Below are 17,753 nucleotides of genomic sequence, written 5' to 3' on the forward strand. Positions count from 1 at the left end.
GAAAATCACCTGGCAAGATAAGGAACTGAGGTCCTTTCTTGAGCTAAACTGCCAAGCATTCAAAATCTACCAAAGAGAACCCAATTCCAATGGGCTAGCCATGTTGTTCAAATGCCAAACATACATTTGCCTAAAATACTATTTTTGGGGGAACTCACAAAAGAAGTTCACATGGAGGTCCGAAGAAGCAATGTGAGGACACTCTCAAGGTCTCTCTGAGAAACTTTGGAATTCATTGTGACACATGGGAGACACTGGCACAGGACCGCCCAGCGTGGCATGTCCACATCAAAGAAAGCTGTGTGGTCTACAAGCAAAGCAAAATTGCAGTAGCTTAAAAAAAATGAGAGATGCCCAAATTTAGAGTCACCTCCACTTCAAAAGTTCATATGGACTATTTGTGCCTGACCTGTAGTTAAGTCTTTTGAGTTTATACTGGTCTGATCAGCCATAATCAGATGCATTTTACCTTGACTCCGGACATAGTGATGTCATTTTGGTTGGTCGTCTTTGAATAGGAAGGACAGAAACCATGTACCACGATTTGTTGAGCTATTCTCAGATGCATAGGTAACTACCTCGTTTCCAGTTTGCAACCTTAATTTAATAATAATAATAGTAAACCTTTATACAAGTGCTTTAAGGTTTGCAAAGTGTTATATACACATATTACCTTGGTTGACCTTCACAACACTTCTAGGAGCAAGGTTGGTACTATAATCATCTCCCAGAATGTGGTATTTTAAAAAGTAAACAAAAAAACCCCAATATTTTTGTTTGATTAGACTTCCAAAATCAGAATTCATGAACCTCCTGACCTTGAAAAAAATCCATTAAAGATAAAGATTTTATTGGTGGGACTTTTACAATGAAGTCATTTCTGAAATTAATCCCTTGCCCTTCTATCCAAGAAAAACAAACCCCAAGGCTTGAGCCAGTGATTTCATCTGACAACTGAAACCCTACAACTTTCTCTTCTAGTAGTTCCTGGCCTCTCTGCTTTGCGGAGAGATGTTTTATTATCTATTTACCACTGTACCACCTTCCGAAATTAACCCTGCAGACCCTTTAGAGATCTTAATCTCTGCTTTTTTTTTTTCTACTGAGATGTAAATTAAACGAGTGGGCGTTTTTCCATACGGAGATTGTGCAGGCGTGCCAGTTGCGGTGGGATAGCATAAGCTTTTGTTTGAATTTCTCTTTGATTGACCGTACCCAGGGGGCTCTGTACCGGCCCTGCCGGGGTGTGTACTGTGCCTTTAAGGTCCAGGGGCGTTCTTTAAACCCCAGCGGTGAGCTCCTTTGAGACGAGCTGTGGGAGAGGTGAAGCGTCCCGCTCTGCTAGTTCTAAGTTCTTCGAAACTCGTAGAATCGGACTCGCACTGGGATAGCCTGAGCTGCCCTGGGATTTGGATACAGCCCCGAGCGTTATCACAGCTGCCGGAGGCTGGATCGCTAACAGACAGCACGTGCAAAGGAAGCTGAATGGGGCTTGTAAACTTCTAAGGGCTCCCTCCACCACCCCCTGCCACACATCTGCCCACCTCGTTTCTCTGCACCCTTTCAGAATAAACAAACGCAGATCATCAGGTGGAGTCGGAACGACACAGCTAAATTATGGAAGACTTTGTGGCTGGCTGGGTCGGGGGTAAGTTTGTCTTTTGGAATCTCTGGGACCTAAAGATCAGCAATGGGGAGGAGGCAGGAAAGTGATGTTACTGAACTCTGACCCTGAGGGGGTAGGAGAGCTGACGGTGAATCGCCCTTACAAAACAGACTAGGGTGGAAGGTGGCAAGCAGATGTGCATTTCAGAGCGAGCTTGACTGAATATGCAAATAGGCTGTTGGATGTCAGAATAAAATTGCCACAGGCCCAGGTATTTAAATGTTTATGCCCGTGCCCACCCTTGCAGGGGATGTTTGTGTGCTGTATCTAAGGAGGACACCTTCTCAAACTTTCACCTTTAGTAAGAAAAAACAAATTGGAAAATATTAAACCTATTTTTAAACCATTACTGTTTTAACCAAAAATTCCCATTGCTGTGGATTGACAATCTAATTATTAAACTCCTAGTAAGAGTCCTCAGCCAATATGTTGGCGTTTTTAATACACACCCTTTTACGACTGGACATATCTGATTGCCAGTGAGAAATCTTGATGAGTGTGTGTTCTGACTCAACAGAAACATGTGACATGAGTGTTTTGACAATGTTTGGTGCTGACTGCACCTTTATCGAATGGTGGGGTTACTAGGATTCAGGATGACTTCTGAATTCCCTTTCTATGGCAGTGAAGAGGAGGGAAGGAAGGGTTAGTGTTCCCCTTGGGAGAGTGATGGAGTCTAAGAGGGCTGGGCAAGTATAGAGCAAGTTGGAGCTAAGGGTGAGATACAGCCATCTATATCATCAGAGTGAATTAGCCCAGAAGCCTTGACGAGGTAGCATGCAGCCAAATTATCTAATTGTTCACCCTGGCACTGTTACTGAAGTAGCTGGGGGTTTGGTCTGGCATGAATAAAGCCTGTAGAAACCTTTCAGACATGTTTATTTCCTTTTAACTTTGAGAAAACTCTACCTTTCCCCCATTTATCACCTCCTCTCCTCCACCCTCCATTCCCATTTATTGTTTAAGCCTTTTTATTTTCTCCAGTATTTCTTCACAACTATTCTTTGGCATCCTATGGACCACTTAGCTGTCCTCATTTATTCTCTTTCCTAAAATCACTATTCATTCAAGCACATTTGGCCCTGTTCCCCATTCTTCTCCATGGCTCTGTTCCCTTCCAATGGAGGAGAAAGATACCCTGGAAGACAGTCAAAAGGACGCTAGGAAGACTGGACTCATTTTTCTGTGCTCTCTATTATTCACTAACCTTACTCGCCTTCCTCAGTGATTCATTTACTTGTCTTCTGACTTGAACAGGTCTTTTCTGGCTCTTCTCCCATTTGGACCGTCTCCTCCGCTCCCATTTACCCTTTCCCTTACTTTATCACTTTTGTCTTCACTCTGCTCATGAGAGAAAGACCCTTTAGCAGGAAAGTGCTCCTAGCCTGTACACACACTGTAATGCCCCTGAGCAAGCACTCAGATTACCCCAAAGATGGTGTCCACAAGAGTGGGTGAAGTTTATGTGGAAGTTAAGCAAAATTACAAAGGTAGAGCTGGAAGGGGGCCTTGGGGGCCACCTATTTTGCAGATAAGGAAGCTGAGGCACAGGGATGTGAGTGACTTGCCTAGGGTCACACAGGGACTGAGTATTCAAACTGGGATTCAGAATCAGATCCTGTGACTCCATATTCAGCATTCTTCCCACTATATCATGAGCCCTTCCTTGCTTGTGCACATATAGCATATACAAGATGTCAAGAGAAGTATAGGAATTTATAGGAAAACCCCAATAATAGTAACAACTCACACTTTTATAGCGTGGTAGGTTGTACTTAGAAACATCTGTGCTGTAGGCATATATACCTCCAGATCTGTATATCTAGGCCTGGATTCTCTTCTGAGGTTCAGGCTCACATCAACAGCTGCTTGTTGGACATTTCTAACTGGATGTGCTCTAGGCCTCTCAAACTTAATATATCCAAAATAGAGCTCACTGTTTCTTCAGAACTCACCCCCCTTCCACACTTACCTATTTTTGTCAAGGGTACCCACAAGCCTTCCAATCACTAAGGTTTGCAACCTGGAAGTTTTCCTTAACTCTTCAGATGTTATAGATTCTCTGTCCATGTCTCTTTCATCATTCCTGTCTCTCTACTCACACCAAAACTACCTTAATTCATACCCTCATTATATCTGGCCTGGACTATTGCAGTAGTTTCTTCATTATTCTCCCTGCCTCCTGTGTCTCCCCTGTCCAATCCATCCTCCAGACAGTTGTTAAAATGATATTTCCAAAGCACAGGTCTGGCCATGTCACTTCCTGGCTCAGTAAGCTGTAATGCTCCCTATCATCTTTAGAATCAAATACAAACCCCTCTACTTGGTATTTAAAGTACTTTTTTGACCTGGACCCACATTCCCTTTTCAAATTTCCCATCCATGAACCTTTACTCAATTTGGTCCAGCCATATTAGATTTCTTGTTATTACACACAATATCCCTACATCTCAATACCTGTTTCATTGTGTTTGGACAGGTTGCTCCCCATGCCTGAAATGTATTACCTCTTCACTGCTGCCATGTAGGATGACTCAAATATAACAGTGAACTAGTCTCTGACTTTAAGGATTTTGCATTCTTCTGGGTGGGGGGGAGAACAAAAGATGTACATATATCAGTAAATATATACCATATTCAAAACAATTTTTTAAAAGTGATTATAAATAGGAAAGAGCCTTACTTTAGCTTCTCTGTTTAGCTTTGGGAAGAAAAGATTTGTGAGGCACATGATAACGGGCTTTAGGTGTTTAAAGGGCTGTCCGCATTGAAGAACAGCTGTACTCGTTGACTTGGTCCTAGAGGGAAGAACCCAGAAACAATCCATGAAAGTTATGGAGAACCATCTTTGAGTTCAATGCAAAAGCATGCATATGGGAGGTGAAATGTCATGTGGGAGGAAAAGATTCCAGTTTGGCTGGAATTAAGAGTAATGGGGAGTAATGTGTAATCAGCCTGAAAAAAAAATCTATGGAGAATTTTAAATGAAAAGCAAGGTGTCTGTACTTTATCTTCAAGGTCATAGGAAACCACTGAAGACTTTTGAGCGGAGGAATGCCATGATCACTCTTTTGCTTCAGGATTATCTATCTGGCTCCACTGTGTAGAGGATGGATGGGAGAGGGGAAGTCACTTGCAGATAGGAAAAAAAAAAAACCTCAAAAGCTAGAACAATAGACCAAATAAGGGATGATAAGGAGCTGAATTAGAGTAGAGAAAAGGGTATAAATATGTGACATTGTGGGAGCAGAGTCAATAGGACTTAGGAGCTGATTAAATATGAGGTGGGAGACAAATGGAGAGTCAAGTATGACTCTTGGTTTACAAACCTTAGTGTTGGAAATATAGTGGTGCTGTTGGGAGACAATAGGAAGTTAGAAGGATGGTTTAGTTTAAGAGAAAGAAGGTAATAAGTTCTGTTTCAAATATGCAGAATTTGTTAAGCCTATGGGATATTCAGGTGGAGATGTCCAATAGGGAGTTGGAGATATGATACTGGAATTCAGGAGTCATCATATAGACATGATAGTTGAACCCATGGCAGCTGATGAGACTACTGAGAGAAAATGCCAAAAGAGGTACCAGGACAGAACCCTAGCATATACCCAAACATGGGGGTCAGGAAAAGGATTATGATACAGCAAAAGAAACAGAGAATGATTGGTCAGAGAAGTAGGAAAAGAATCGAGAAAGAGCAATGTCACAAAAATGCAGAGAGAAAAGAGGATCCATATTTAGCAGCAAAGGACATCGGTTCCAATCCCAGGTCTGCAAGTTACTACCTCTTTGACCTGGGACCATTGACTAATAATCTTAGCATCACAGGATCACAGAATACAGAGGACTACAGAGGTCATGCAGTCCAACACTCTTACTTCACAGATGAGGCTCAAAGCAGAAATTAAGATTTATTAGTAATGTTAAAATGTGTTATTTTAGCTTTGAAGCTATTTCCCAATGTAAGATATAAATATCCTCCTTGATGCCACATACAAAGCTTTGATGAAATCTGAAGTGTGTACATGGTGTGATGAGGAGAAGTCTGGACAAGTTAACATGGTTAAAAGGGAAGGCCTTTATTTTATATCTGAAGAGATCATATATAAGTCAAAAACTGAGTGTGTAACTACCGTGTGCTAAAATGCTTTACTGGGTAAAGACTTCAAAGATCTACTCCTCCCCCTCCTCAAAAAAAAAACCCTGAAAAAATCACTGTCTTCAAGGAAGTTACATTTTAAAGGGAGAAATACAAATAAACAAGCAAATGAATGAAGGAATGAATAAATAAAAGCTTTTATAAAGAAAATGCAAAATGTTTTTGAATGGTAGAGAACTAATATTTTGATGAAATCTCCTTGAGTGGGGGTGGGGCCTACAGTATCCCTGGGGCAAGGGGAAACTCTCCCCTTTGACTTATCAAAGTCCCAAATGGAGGTTATCAGTTTTACTGTGCATAGGAAGAGATCTCCTAAAAGAGAGTAAGGGCTTTATCCTTTGTGATGTGTTCATTTGGTCTGGCACTTCTTGGTCACATTGTCTATATGAGTATGAGATCCTTTAGATAAATGATAGATAAAAGTTACCATAGGGGTGTTTCCTGACCTCTGCCTTATTCACGTTTTTAATGGTGTTTTAAAGCTGCTCATAGACTGTAAGTGCCTATGCTATGTATGAGACACTTTAGGACACAGATGCTTCCCCTGTGCAAAGCTTATACATTGTTGATTTTGTGAAATGAATCATACTTCATTTGTCCTTCAATGTTGTGAGTTAAGTGGGAGTCAGGACTCACCATATTGTGTTGGTTTTTTTTTTACCTACAGGTGCTTCAAGTGTCATTGTGGGTCATCCTATGGACACAGTTAAGGTATGGAGGATGCGATTCCCTATGACCATTTTGAAGGGTAAAAAATAACTGCTGTGCAGGACAAGACTCATATGACCTGATGTTTTCTGGTGTTTCTAGGAGACATGGGTGAGAATCACTGGGGTGGGTCCCACTACCCCCTAAAGGGGCTCCCATCCAGAATGTCTCCCTGTAAGAGTCAAAGAACATATTACCTCTAGAATACCTGTCTACCTGTCTCGAAGCCCAAGTTCCCTTTCTTGGGCATTCTCAGGTTGATTTTCAACCCCTTTCCGAAAAATATTTTATAACAGGATCATAGATTTAGAGCTAGGAGGGACCTTAGAAGCCATTAAACACAACCCCTCATTTACATATGAAGAAATGATATATCTTCTACATATAACTTTGCATTAAACCTATTTACACAATAGTCTAGTTGTAAAGAAGAATTATGACCAATGGAATGAATCATGAGAAAGAAGAAACTAAACAAAACAAAACAAAAAAAAACAAAAGAGAAAAAAAGAAAAAAAAAGGAGAGCAAATAGTTTGCCTCAATCTGCATTCAAACTCCATAGTTCCTTCTCTGGATGTAGATAGCTTTCTCCATCATGAGTCCTTTGGAGTTGTCTTTGAACCTTGTATGGCTGAGAAGAGCCAAGTCTATCAAGGGTAGTCATCACAGAATCAATATATCTATGGTAGTGTACAGTGTTCTCCTGGTTCTGCTCAGCTCACTCAGCACTATATCATGTAGGTCTTTCCAGGTTATTATGAAGTCCATATCTTCCCCATTTCTTATAGTACAATAGTATTCCATTACATTCCATAACTTGTTCAGCCATTCCGCAATTGAGGGGCATCCCCTTGTTTCCAATTCTTTGCTACCACAAAAAGAGCTGCTATAAATATTTTTATACACACAGGTCCCTTTCCCACTTGTGTGATCTCTTTGGGATACAGCTCTAGAAGTGGTATTGCTGGGTCAAAGGGTATGCACATTTTTATAGCCCTTTGGGCATAGTTCCAAATTGCTCTTCAGAATGGCTGGATCAGTTCACAACTCCACCAGCAATGTAACAGTGTTCCAATTTTCCCACATCCTCTCCAACATTTATCATTTCCCTGTTTTGTCATGTTAGCCAATCTGACAGGAGAGATGTGGTACCTAAGAGTTGTTTTGATTTGCATTTCTCTAGTCAATAGTGATTTTGAGCATTTTTTCATATGCCTATAGATAGCTTTAATTTCTTCCTCTGAAAACTGCCTGTTCATATCCTTTGACCATTTCTCAATTGGGGAATGACTTGTGTTCCTATCAATTTGGCTCAGTTCCCTGTATATTTTAGAAATGAGGCCATTATCAGTGACACTAGTTGTAAAGATTTTCTCCCAATTTTCTGCTTCCCTCCTAATTTTTGTTGCATTGGCTTTTTTTGTACAAAAACTTTTCAATTTAACATAATCAAAATTATCCAATTTGCATTTTGTAATGCTCTCTATTCTTGTTGGGTCATGAATTCTTTGCTTGCCTATAAATCTGATAAGTAAACTATTGCTCTCCCAAATGACTTATAGTAACAGCCTTTGTTCCTAAATCATGAACCCATTTTGACTTTATTTTGGGATACAGTATAAGATGTTGGTCTGTGCCCAGTTTCTGCCATACTGTTTTCGAATTTTCCCAGCAATTTTTGTGAAATAGTGAATTCTTAGCCCAGAACCTGGCCTCTTTGGGTTTATCAAAGAGTAGATTCCCATAGTTGTTGACTACTGCATCTTGTGTGCCTCAACTATTCCACTGATCTACCACTCTGTTTCTTAGCCAGTATCAAGTAGTTTTGATGATTTCTGCTTTATAGTACAGTTTAATATCTGGCATGGCTAGGTCACCTTCCCTAGCATTACTTTGGACTTGGCATTAGAAAACGTAGGTTTTAATCCTGGCCATATCACTTCCTAAATATATCTTATCTTTGGGGAATCCTCTCTGAATCTCAGTTTCCTCATTTATTAAATCGAGATGAGAGGCAGACAGATGGCCTGCTAACCTTGGAGTCAGGAAGACCTGTCCTGCCTCTGATACACACTAGCTATGTGACTATGGCAAGTCATTTAGTGACAAGCCGCTTTGTGACCCAAATAACTATCTAAGACTAAAAGTCAAAAGATGAGTTACTGATCTGCACTGCTGGAGGAAGTTCCCTAGACAGATGAAATCAGGTCTAGAACAACTCCTCCTCCCCCCAAAAATATGAAATGAACATTCCTTGTGCTACCTACAGGGTTGTTATGAAAAAAATGCTAAAAAAGTGAATCATCACTAAACTATTGCATTTTTAAAAGCAATAGTATTTGTTTCCTTCAACAGAATATAAGCTTCTTGAGGGCTAAAAAAATAATCACCACTAAACTATCGCATTTTTGTCATTTTTGAAAGCAGTAGGTATTCATTTCCTTCAACAGAATATAAGCTTCTTGATGGCTAAGTACGAACTGCCAATGGGCATTCCTGACAGCATCTAAATTGCTAGTAGTAGTTACCTAATTAGTGGTTAGAATTAATTTTAGTAAATTTCAATACATAACTGATAGGAGCCAACTAGGAGGCTAAATTCTGTTACCAGAATAGGAACAAGATCTTCTAATAGAAGTTTAGAGTTTGGGCATACAACAGAGGTCACTGAATACAACTTCTACCACAATATGAGAATGCCCTTCACAGTATCCTGGACAGCTGTCAATCTAGCATTTATTTGAATATTCCCAGTGATAGAAAGCTTACTACATTATGAGGAAGACCATTCAATGAACAGGCATCCCTAATTATCAGGAAATTTTTGTTACCATGTTAACCCTAAACTGACCTCATTCCAAGGCTCAATGCTAGTCCTGTGGCAAAGCAGAATCAATCTGCTTCCAGTTCTCTATTGCATCCCTCCAGATTTTTTTTAAGATAAAAAATTTTGCACACCCTAAGTCAACATCCCTACTTCACAGAATTTGAGTTGGAATGGATCTGTGACTATCTAGCCATACAAAAGGAATTCACATCCTACTGGTCATCCAGCCTCTGCTAGAAGACCTCTAAGGAAGTGAAACCCATTACCTCTCTAGATTGTCTATTTCATATTTGCACAACTCTAATTCTTAGGAAATTGTTTTAAACATCAAGCCTAAATTTGACTCTTTACAACTTTTACCCACTGCTCCTGATTCTGCCCTCTGGGGCCACACAGAATAAGTCTAATATCTCTTCTATATGACTCTTGGGTTTGTACTTCAAAGTTTTTGCTCAACTTTGGACTCTCCATCAGGAATGTTTAAACTTCCTCTATTTCATTAAAGACCAATTTTTCCCCTATCAATTTTTCTGGGAAAGTTATTCTTGGTTTCAAACCTTTATTCTTTGCCTTTGGGAGTATTTTTTACCAAGCTCTCCAATCCTTTATAGTTGTGGCTGTAAAATTGTGTTTTTTCCTGACTCTGATTCCTTGATACTTGAATTCTTTCTTTTTGACTTCTTGAAGTACTTTCTTCTTGACCTGGAAGCTTTAGATTTTGTCTCTAATATTCCTGAGAATTTTCCTTTTGTGATTTCCTCCAGAAGATAGCCAGCTAATTCTTTTGATTTCCATATTTCTCTCAGGTTCTAAGAGAAAGGAGCAGTTTTATTTTATGATCATTATTATTTTGGTAATATGATGTATAGGTTCTTCTTTTCTTTATGACTTTCTAGTAATCCAGTGATTATTAAGTTATCTCTCCTTGATCTGTTTTCCGGATCACTTGTTTCTGCAATGAGATATCTTACATTTTCTCCTCACCTCCCGCTCTTTTGATTCAGTTTTAATATTTCTTGTTGTCTCATACATAGCTCATTATACTTTTAAGAGTTTGTTGTTTGGGTGAGGTTTTGTATCCCTTGTTCTAAGCTATTCTTTTTCTGAGTCTTTCATTTTTATTATTTTTCATTTTTTAATCTAGTGTGCTCATTTAATTTCTAAAAACATTTTAAACTATTAAAAACCCTTGCTTTACTCCAGCCAAAGATTCTAGTTGAACTTCTTCCCAAACTGTGTTTTAATTTGAGGTTCTGATTGCAGTTGTTTTGGGGTCACTTGCTTCTTTTGGATTTGTGTCTTGAGTGTCCCTGTCGCCATATTCATTTTTATGGTGGGATTCACTTTGGGGGTGTTATTCATTCTTCCAGTCTTCTTCCTGACTTCAGACTCTGTGTTAGGACTCAGTTCTATACCCTTCTGGGGGAAATGTCTGCACTGGTCCTGCTGCACTTTTCCTTTTGTATTGAACATTGTGTTATTTCAGGATTTCAGAGATGGTTTAGGCTGGGGATCTGAAAGCTGTCATTGCTTCCAAAATGGTCTGATCCATGGCATCTTATTCTGACTTCCTACTGTGAGCTGTGATGTAGAGTTCCTGACCTGAGTTTTGGTCTTGAATAGCATACTTCAGTTGGAATTCCAATAGACCACTGCTGGACTCGGCCACCATCAGCTTGTTGGGGATCTCAGCTGGTTCAGTCATAGAACTGCAGTCTCCCTTTAGGTCTTGGATTCTTACCTTCATTATTCCCCTGCAGGCTTTAAATGGGGCTGTGAGCCAGAACTGAGACCCTGTTCTACTGCTAGATCAAGGACCATGAAGATGCTACTTGCTTCTGAGCTTACTCCTTTCTTGGTGCACAGCCTAGTACCTTCAATCATTCCTCACCCTAAAATGCTGTTCAGATTTTCCTTCTGTCCGGGATCTGTGACCCAACATTGGTAGGAAACAGGAGGTGTAGCCATTCTGTGGCCTGCATACATTTAGACTCCTTGTTCTGCACTGAGCTTCTCCTCTTATCATAGTGCCCTGCCTCTCCCTTCCCTGGACTGCTACCTGAAGCTATTCTTGGATAGGCTCCACCCCAGTGTCATAGAGAAACACTGGCTGTTTCCTTATGCCAACCTGGGCTGGAAAAAATGGCTCCTTCTGATTATTTTTTCTTGGATTGCTCAATCAGGACTTAGTTTAGTGTTTTCTAGGTCTGTTTGGAGGAGTTATTTGCTAGACCTTTGCTGTTTTTTTTCCTGCTACTAAATCATCTTCTGTAACCTGCAAATTTGATGAGTGTACCATCTATACTTTTACCCAAATCATTGCTAATAATGAAATGTCACAGGACCAAAAACAAATCTCTGGAGGTTATTCTACTGGGTAGGTCTCTTTCTACTCTGAAATTTTATAATCAACTCTTTAATGCCTATAGTATCTACCACATGGGCTTGATGTAAAGAACACTCAAGGTAAAGTATGTACAGTGCTTTACAAACCTTAAACTACCATGTAAATGTTAGTTATCATCACCATCATCATTACTGTCATTATTATTATTTTTGTGCCATTATAACTAAGCAATTATAATCTATATCACTGGAAAATCAGACAGAAGTAGGGGAGAAAAAAGAAAAAGAGCAAAAACTGAGGACAAACAGTTGGAAAAGGAAGGAATCGAATGAGAGGTCTACAATGAAAAGAGAAAAGAGAAGCAGTTGCCGTTGGTAGGGATGTGGATAGGAAGAGGATGCCCCTATATCATAGGCTTTGATCAGAAGGAATAGATTGATCACCATTGAGTCAATATGTTGCATTTAGTAATGAGACTGAAAATGAGATAATTTCATGGCCCAGTTGAATGCCCACTGTTTCTATGAAGCTCTTCTTTGTAGCAACTCTAGACCATAATGATATTTCCCTATCTAAATTCCCATTGTTCAAATTGTCAGTTCCATTCATTTTACAGTTACCATAGATGCTTGTAATTGTTAGCTAACTTGTCATAATTTATGTATTTCTTCTTCCCAAATGGATTATAAATTCCCTGAGAGCAGAGACTACAACTTTATGTTCCTTCCACAGTTTGAGTTCTAGTTCCAACTTTGCTATAATATGGGGACCTTGCCTAACCTGTTTTCCCTTCCTGGACCTTACTTTCCTCATCCGGATAATGAAGGAACTAGACTTAATTATGTCTACAGTCCCTCATATCTCAAACGTTCCATGATCTTATAATTCTAAGTTCTCACCCTTCCTAAATCTCTCAACAGACTCGTTTACAAGCTGGAACAGGATATCAAAACACACTGAATTGCATTCTCACTATGTATAAAAAGGAAAGTGTAAGTACTGTGTGTGTGTGTGTGTGTGTGTGTGTGTGTGTGTGTATGTGTGTATGCATGCATGCATAATGTATGTGCCTGAATAAAAGAGCTCTGAAAGTAGATGTGGTGAAATCTTTCATTAAAAGTGTTCCATAGAAGCAGCAAAGGGACAGGGTATCCAGGGACTTTTTTCAACATGGAATATTCTTTACCATAGTAACATCCATGCTTATTGTTTTTGAAGGTTTAATAAATTGTCTTTTCTGGCTATTTCATCCTGTTACAGTTTTTTAATTGATCCATTGGCTGCTTCATTCTGGACAGGAAGATCCCTAGGCAGCTACTTTTTATTCCTGATTTCTGGAGTAAAGCTCATTGATTATCATCAGGAGGTTGCTTGGAGTGCTAGAACCCAGGGATATAAACTGAAGAGAACTGGCTAAATAATAAATATACCACAAGAAAACATGCAAGTCCCCCTCCCATACAAATATGAAACTATATGTGTATGTATATACATATATATACATACATACATGTTATATATAATGTAATCTCCTTGAAGGTAGGGACTATTTTTCATTTTGACTTTGTCTCCCCAGTGCCAAGCATGTGACATAGTATGCTCACATCATGACGAACATAGTAGGTACTTAAATGCTTGTTGAATTGAAGATTTTTGAAGCCTGTGTATTGTGGAAGATGCTATATGTACTATCAGGAAAGAGTGGCTGGAGACTTCAAAGTAATGATCAAATTTAAGGCACTTTACCTCCATCCCTTCTTTGCAGGGGCTAGGGGATTACTGGTAAGGACTATCAATTGAAGTGCTGGCTAATTTTGCTGAATTGCATTTTTTCTCATTCTTCCATTATTCTTTGTGAACAATGGATGACTTGCTTTGTAGGGTAGGGGAAAAGATACGTTAAAAAGTGAAGTTAATATAAAAGCAAAAGGTAACTTTTTAAAGCTTTTTAAGGTACTTATGGAAAACTATTTTTTCTAGAATAACTTGGGAAAAATATATAGGTATTTAAAATGCATTTAGGTCTCCTCAGCCAAAAGGTGGTAACTTAGACCTGTCAAATAACTTGCCTTGTGCCATTTGGTTCAATTGGATGAAACATATATTATTTTAGTAAGTCTTTACAGTTCTTTTTATAGGCCCAGTTACAGGGTCAATAAAGCACTGTGTGCCATACCTGTTATTTGGGAAGAGTCATGACTAGAATGCTTAATATGAGGTGACAGACTGTTTCAGCTGCAGTAATGCATTAAAACATTCTACTTAGATGAAGGTGGCTGTGGTGTGCATTGGAACCAGGCATATCCACATTGGTACCAGGAATGCCCACACAAAATCACAGATCTTTAAAAGGTTGAAGCAAAATAATTCTCTTTGTGAAGGCCGTTCTCGCTCTAAAACTGAGCAATGAAACTACATGTCTTATATTTTTACTCCATTCACAAAGCATAACATTCTGTAACTGGAGAGGCCTCAAAAATGTGGGTATTTCTTGTCTCCATTTTAGCCATTCCTACAGAATCACACAAGGTAAATGGCATACCCACTAAAAACTCTGTTTTTGGCTTTCTGCCACTGTGATCTATAACAAAAGGAGGAATTTAACTTGAAATGTAAAATTTCACAGTTAGGAAAGGCCCTGAAGAGTCTTAGCTTGTCTTAGATTATATGTGTGTGTGCACATGTGTGTGTATGTATGTATGTATCTGTCCTGAATTTGGCACATACAGGAATATAGTCTATGTGGGCACAGACTGAGGTGACCTAGAGGCTTCCCAATATCTTTATCTTTAGTGAGAAGAGGAAACATACACACACACACTTCATTAAATCATGCAGAATCTGTGGAACTCAAAACTGGCTAAAATGTACCTTTAATGATCATGTACCCCAGATGAAATTAATAACTCTAAGTCAGCAAGTCATCCTTTAGACTTCATCAAAATTTCATTCATCTCCATTAATCTTCCCCCACAGCCACTGTCCTTTCTTATAGTGGATGACAAAGGTCTATTTAATTTTTGTCTGTGTTTATACCCAAGGCCTAGAGCGCTCTCTGTGCTAAGTACATTACAGGTGCTTAATACTAGAATCAGAATTTAAGGCCAGGATGCATCAATCGATGAAGGACATTTTTAAAAATCTACAATAAGAAGAAATTAGAGTTAAAAGGATGAAATTTATTATTTCACATCCATTGATGTTTCATGGTCCTTCTAGTGTTAGTAAATGCTTAGACTAAGTTGATTCCCCACTGTCACCCCTAAGTCATCCTTAGGATTTTCTGCTTTCTATTTTTGTTGTCTTGGTCCTATAATTTCATCTGTCTAGGGAGCTCACAGTATGGGAAGTCTTTCTGTTGATACAGATTGTCAAGTCATCTATAATTTACTATCTTAGAGAGTTACCAAGGGCAATCTTAGAAGTTGTGACTTAGAGATGGTCACATAGCTCATGTGGGTCAGAGGCACGACATAAATTCAGGTCATCCTGACTCCAAAGACAACTCTCTACCTACCACTCTATGTTACCTCTCTTCTCCTGACAGAACATAAGTATTCACCTAGACAGTAATGATATAGATAGAAATGAACCACAGCTAGATTGAATGGGTTGTTTTTTGAGGCCTGGGGCATCTAAATTATGTTTGTTTTTACATCTATATCAAAGACACCTTGGTAGAGTGAATAAAAACTGAACAGCATTCCTTAGCCTCCTTAACCCCCATGAGAAAGTATGGAGGGGACTTTTTTTTGGTCTTTAATGTACCATTTCTTCCACTGGGCAAATACCTATCAGTAAGACTATGTTCAAACAGCTTCAGCCCTTGAATTTATACTAGATTGGGGATGGTAAAGCAGACACCTTATGTTCCTTAGCTTAAGGGAAAATTGTTTCCTCTGCATACATGATAGTCAGACTGCTATTAGGGGTCTGTTGGTATATGTTTAATGACTAGAGTTCTGGAAAAAAAGTATGCCTGAAATACTTTTAAGGTTACCCTGCATTATTGACATATTCTGCATCGCTTTCTAAAGTCTAGACGATCAGCAAAACAGCAAATCACTTGTAGCACTTGCTGATTTCCAAAGTATAAATGCTCATACTGAAAATTTAACAGTGGGATCTTGGGAGCCAGTGTGAGCTGCCTCCAGTCCACCCCCTTGGACCAGGCACTAAACTACCCTGTAGTAGCCCTCTTCAGGGTGACTCATTCACCTTTGATGTCTACTTGTCACCCAATTCTCACCTGTGGCTCCAAGAAGCTGTAGCATGAGCAGTGACCACAACCCAGTTAAACTGTTTCTGCAGATAGGCTAAACCAGGTTAAAGGTAACTGACAGGCTAGCGGAATGTCCACTCCAAGCATGTGAAGACTTAGGCAGATGAGAACAATTTGTTCTAATAGCCATGAAGGTGGCTGAAGCAGATACTGTGGTGTACTTAGAGCTTGGTTAGACGTTGAAGACAGCAAGGTCATCCACTGCATCCCAGGCTATCAAGAGTCATCTTGACTTGTCTTGCTGCTGGACTTTTCTGATTCTGGAAGAAAGAATGAGACTGATGAGTTTGTGCACTCCTGATCCACTTAAGTCCACTTTACACACAAGTCAAGACATCACCCCAGATGTCACTGTCCTCTTTGAATTGAAGGTCAGACAACAACAACTACCGTGCAAGGTGGAAGATATAGAGACCACAGGCTGATTTTTTTCTGAGCCTCTGGAAAGAAAAGAGCGGTGAGACAAGCCTTGAATTCTTTTCTTTTTAGTATTCCTTTTATTGCCATCTTTTGCTTTCATATCATGTTCCTTTCTGAATATTTTCCTCCCCTCTCAATTTCCTAGCAAATCATCCTTTGTAACAAAGATTAAAAAAAGCAAAAAAAGAAAACCCTACACTAACCAACATGTCCACCACATCTGACGGTATGCACATTATTTCATACTTATGGTCCCTGACTCATGAAGAAAAGGGAAGGAGATGTATTTTTTCACCCCTTCTCTGGAATCTAACTTAAGCCTAAATTCCTATTAACTTTTGGTTTATCTCCCTGTTAGGTGACGGGGTTCTTTAAAGGAATGTCTTTTCCATTGGCAAGCATTGCTGTTTACAGCTCTGTGGTGTTCGGCGTCTTCAGCAATACCCAGAAGTTCCTTATCCAGTACCGCTATGAGGAGTCTGATGATTCAGGATCCCTGTCAGATTTACTTCTGGCTAGCATGGTGTCAGGCGTGGCTTCAGTAGGACTTGGAGGTCCTGTGGACTTGATTAAGATAAGGCTCCAGATGCAAACAGAGCCCTTTCATAAAGGTAGGAAGACCAAGTTTTTGTTGCATTTCTCTTTTCCTATTTCACAGTTTTCTAGATTTAACCTTTCTATGATGCAATTGTTAAATGAAATCATTCTTTATTTTCATTGTTCATTTTTGTATTTTAAATATGCCCTTTATTTCAAGTGACGTAGTGGAAAGAATGTTGACCCTGGAGTCAGAAGACCTGGGTTCTAATCCCAGCTCTTATTCTTGCTCAGTTGTTTTCAGTCATGTCCAACTCCTCATGACCCCATTTAGGGTTTTTAGGTTGTTTTTTGTTCATTTGTTTTGTTTTTGGCCAAGATACCATTTCCTACTGAAGCTCATTTTACAGATAAGGAACTGAAGCAAACAGGATTAAGTGACTTGCCCAGTAAGTGTCTGAGGCCAGATTTGAACTCAGGAAGATGAATCTTCCTGACTTCAGGCCCCACACTACATCCGTTTTATCACCTAGCTACCATTTACAATATATTTGTGTGACCCCAGGCAAGTCAATTAACTTTAATTTCCTCATCTGTAAAACAGTCTTTTCCATCCTTTATATCTATTATCTCTCTGTTGTAATTTGAAAAAAAGATGTTCCAATATTTACCATTCATTAATTCAACGAAGATTTACTGAGTAATTTCTTCAAGAAAAACTATGCAGTGTTACGCTGATGAATAATACAATATCTCTACCCTTGAGAATGTGTTGCTAAGTTTGTAGAGAATTACAGCATCATCCTTTG

The 17,753-nt window shown here is 39.3% G+C and overlaps 1 protein-coding gene across 1 annotated transcript in view; it reads left to right on the plus strand.

The window, feature by feature from the left end:
* SLC25A48 (solute carrier family 25 member 48) overlaps positions 1–17,753 on the plus strand; it is a 103,463-nt gene that overhangs the window by 33,070 nt on the left and 52,640 nt on the right. Inside the window, exons 3-6 of the mRNA XM_036749697.1 lie at positions 1,108–1,292; positions 6,490–6,533; positions 12,626–12,697; positions 16,766–17,018. Of these exons, the coding sequence (XP_036605592.1) occupies positions 1,108–1,292; positions 6,490–6,533; positions 12,626–12,697; positions 16,766–17,018 (554 nt within the window). The remainder of the gene's footprint in view (positions 1–1,107; positions 1,293–6,489; positions 6,534–12,625; positions 12,698–16,765; positions 17,019–17,753) is intronic.

Source organism: Trichosurus vulpecula, chromosome 3, assembly GCF_011100635.1.
Source record: "Trichosurus vulpecula isolate mTriVul1 chromosome 3, mTriVul1.pri, whole genome shotgun sequence".
Taxonomy (NCBI): domain Eukaryota; kingdom Metazoa; phylum Chordata; class Mammalia; order Diprotodontia; family Phalangeridae; genus Trichosurus; species Trichosurus vulpecula.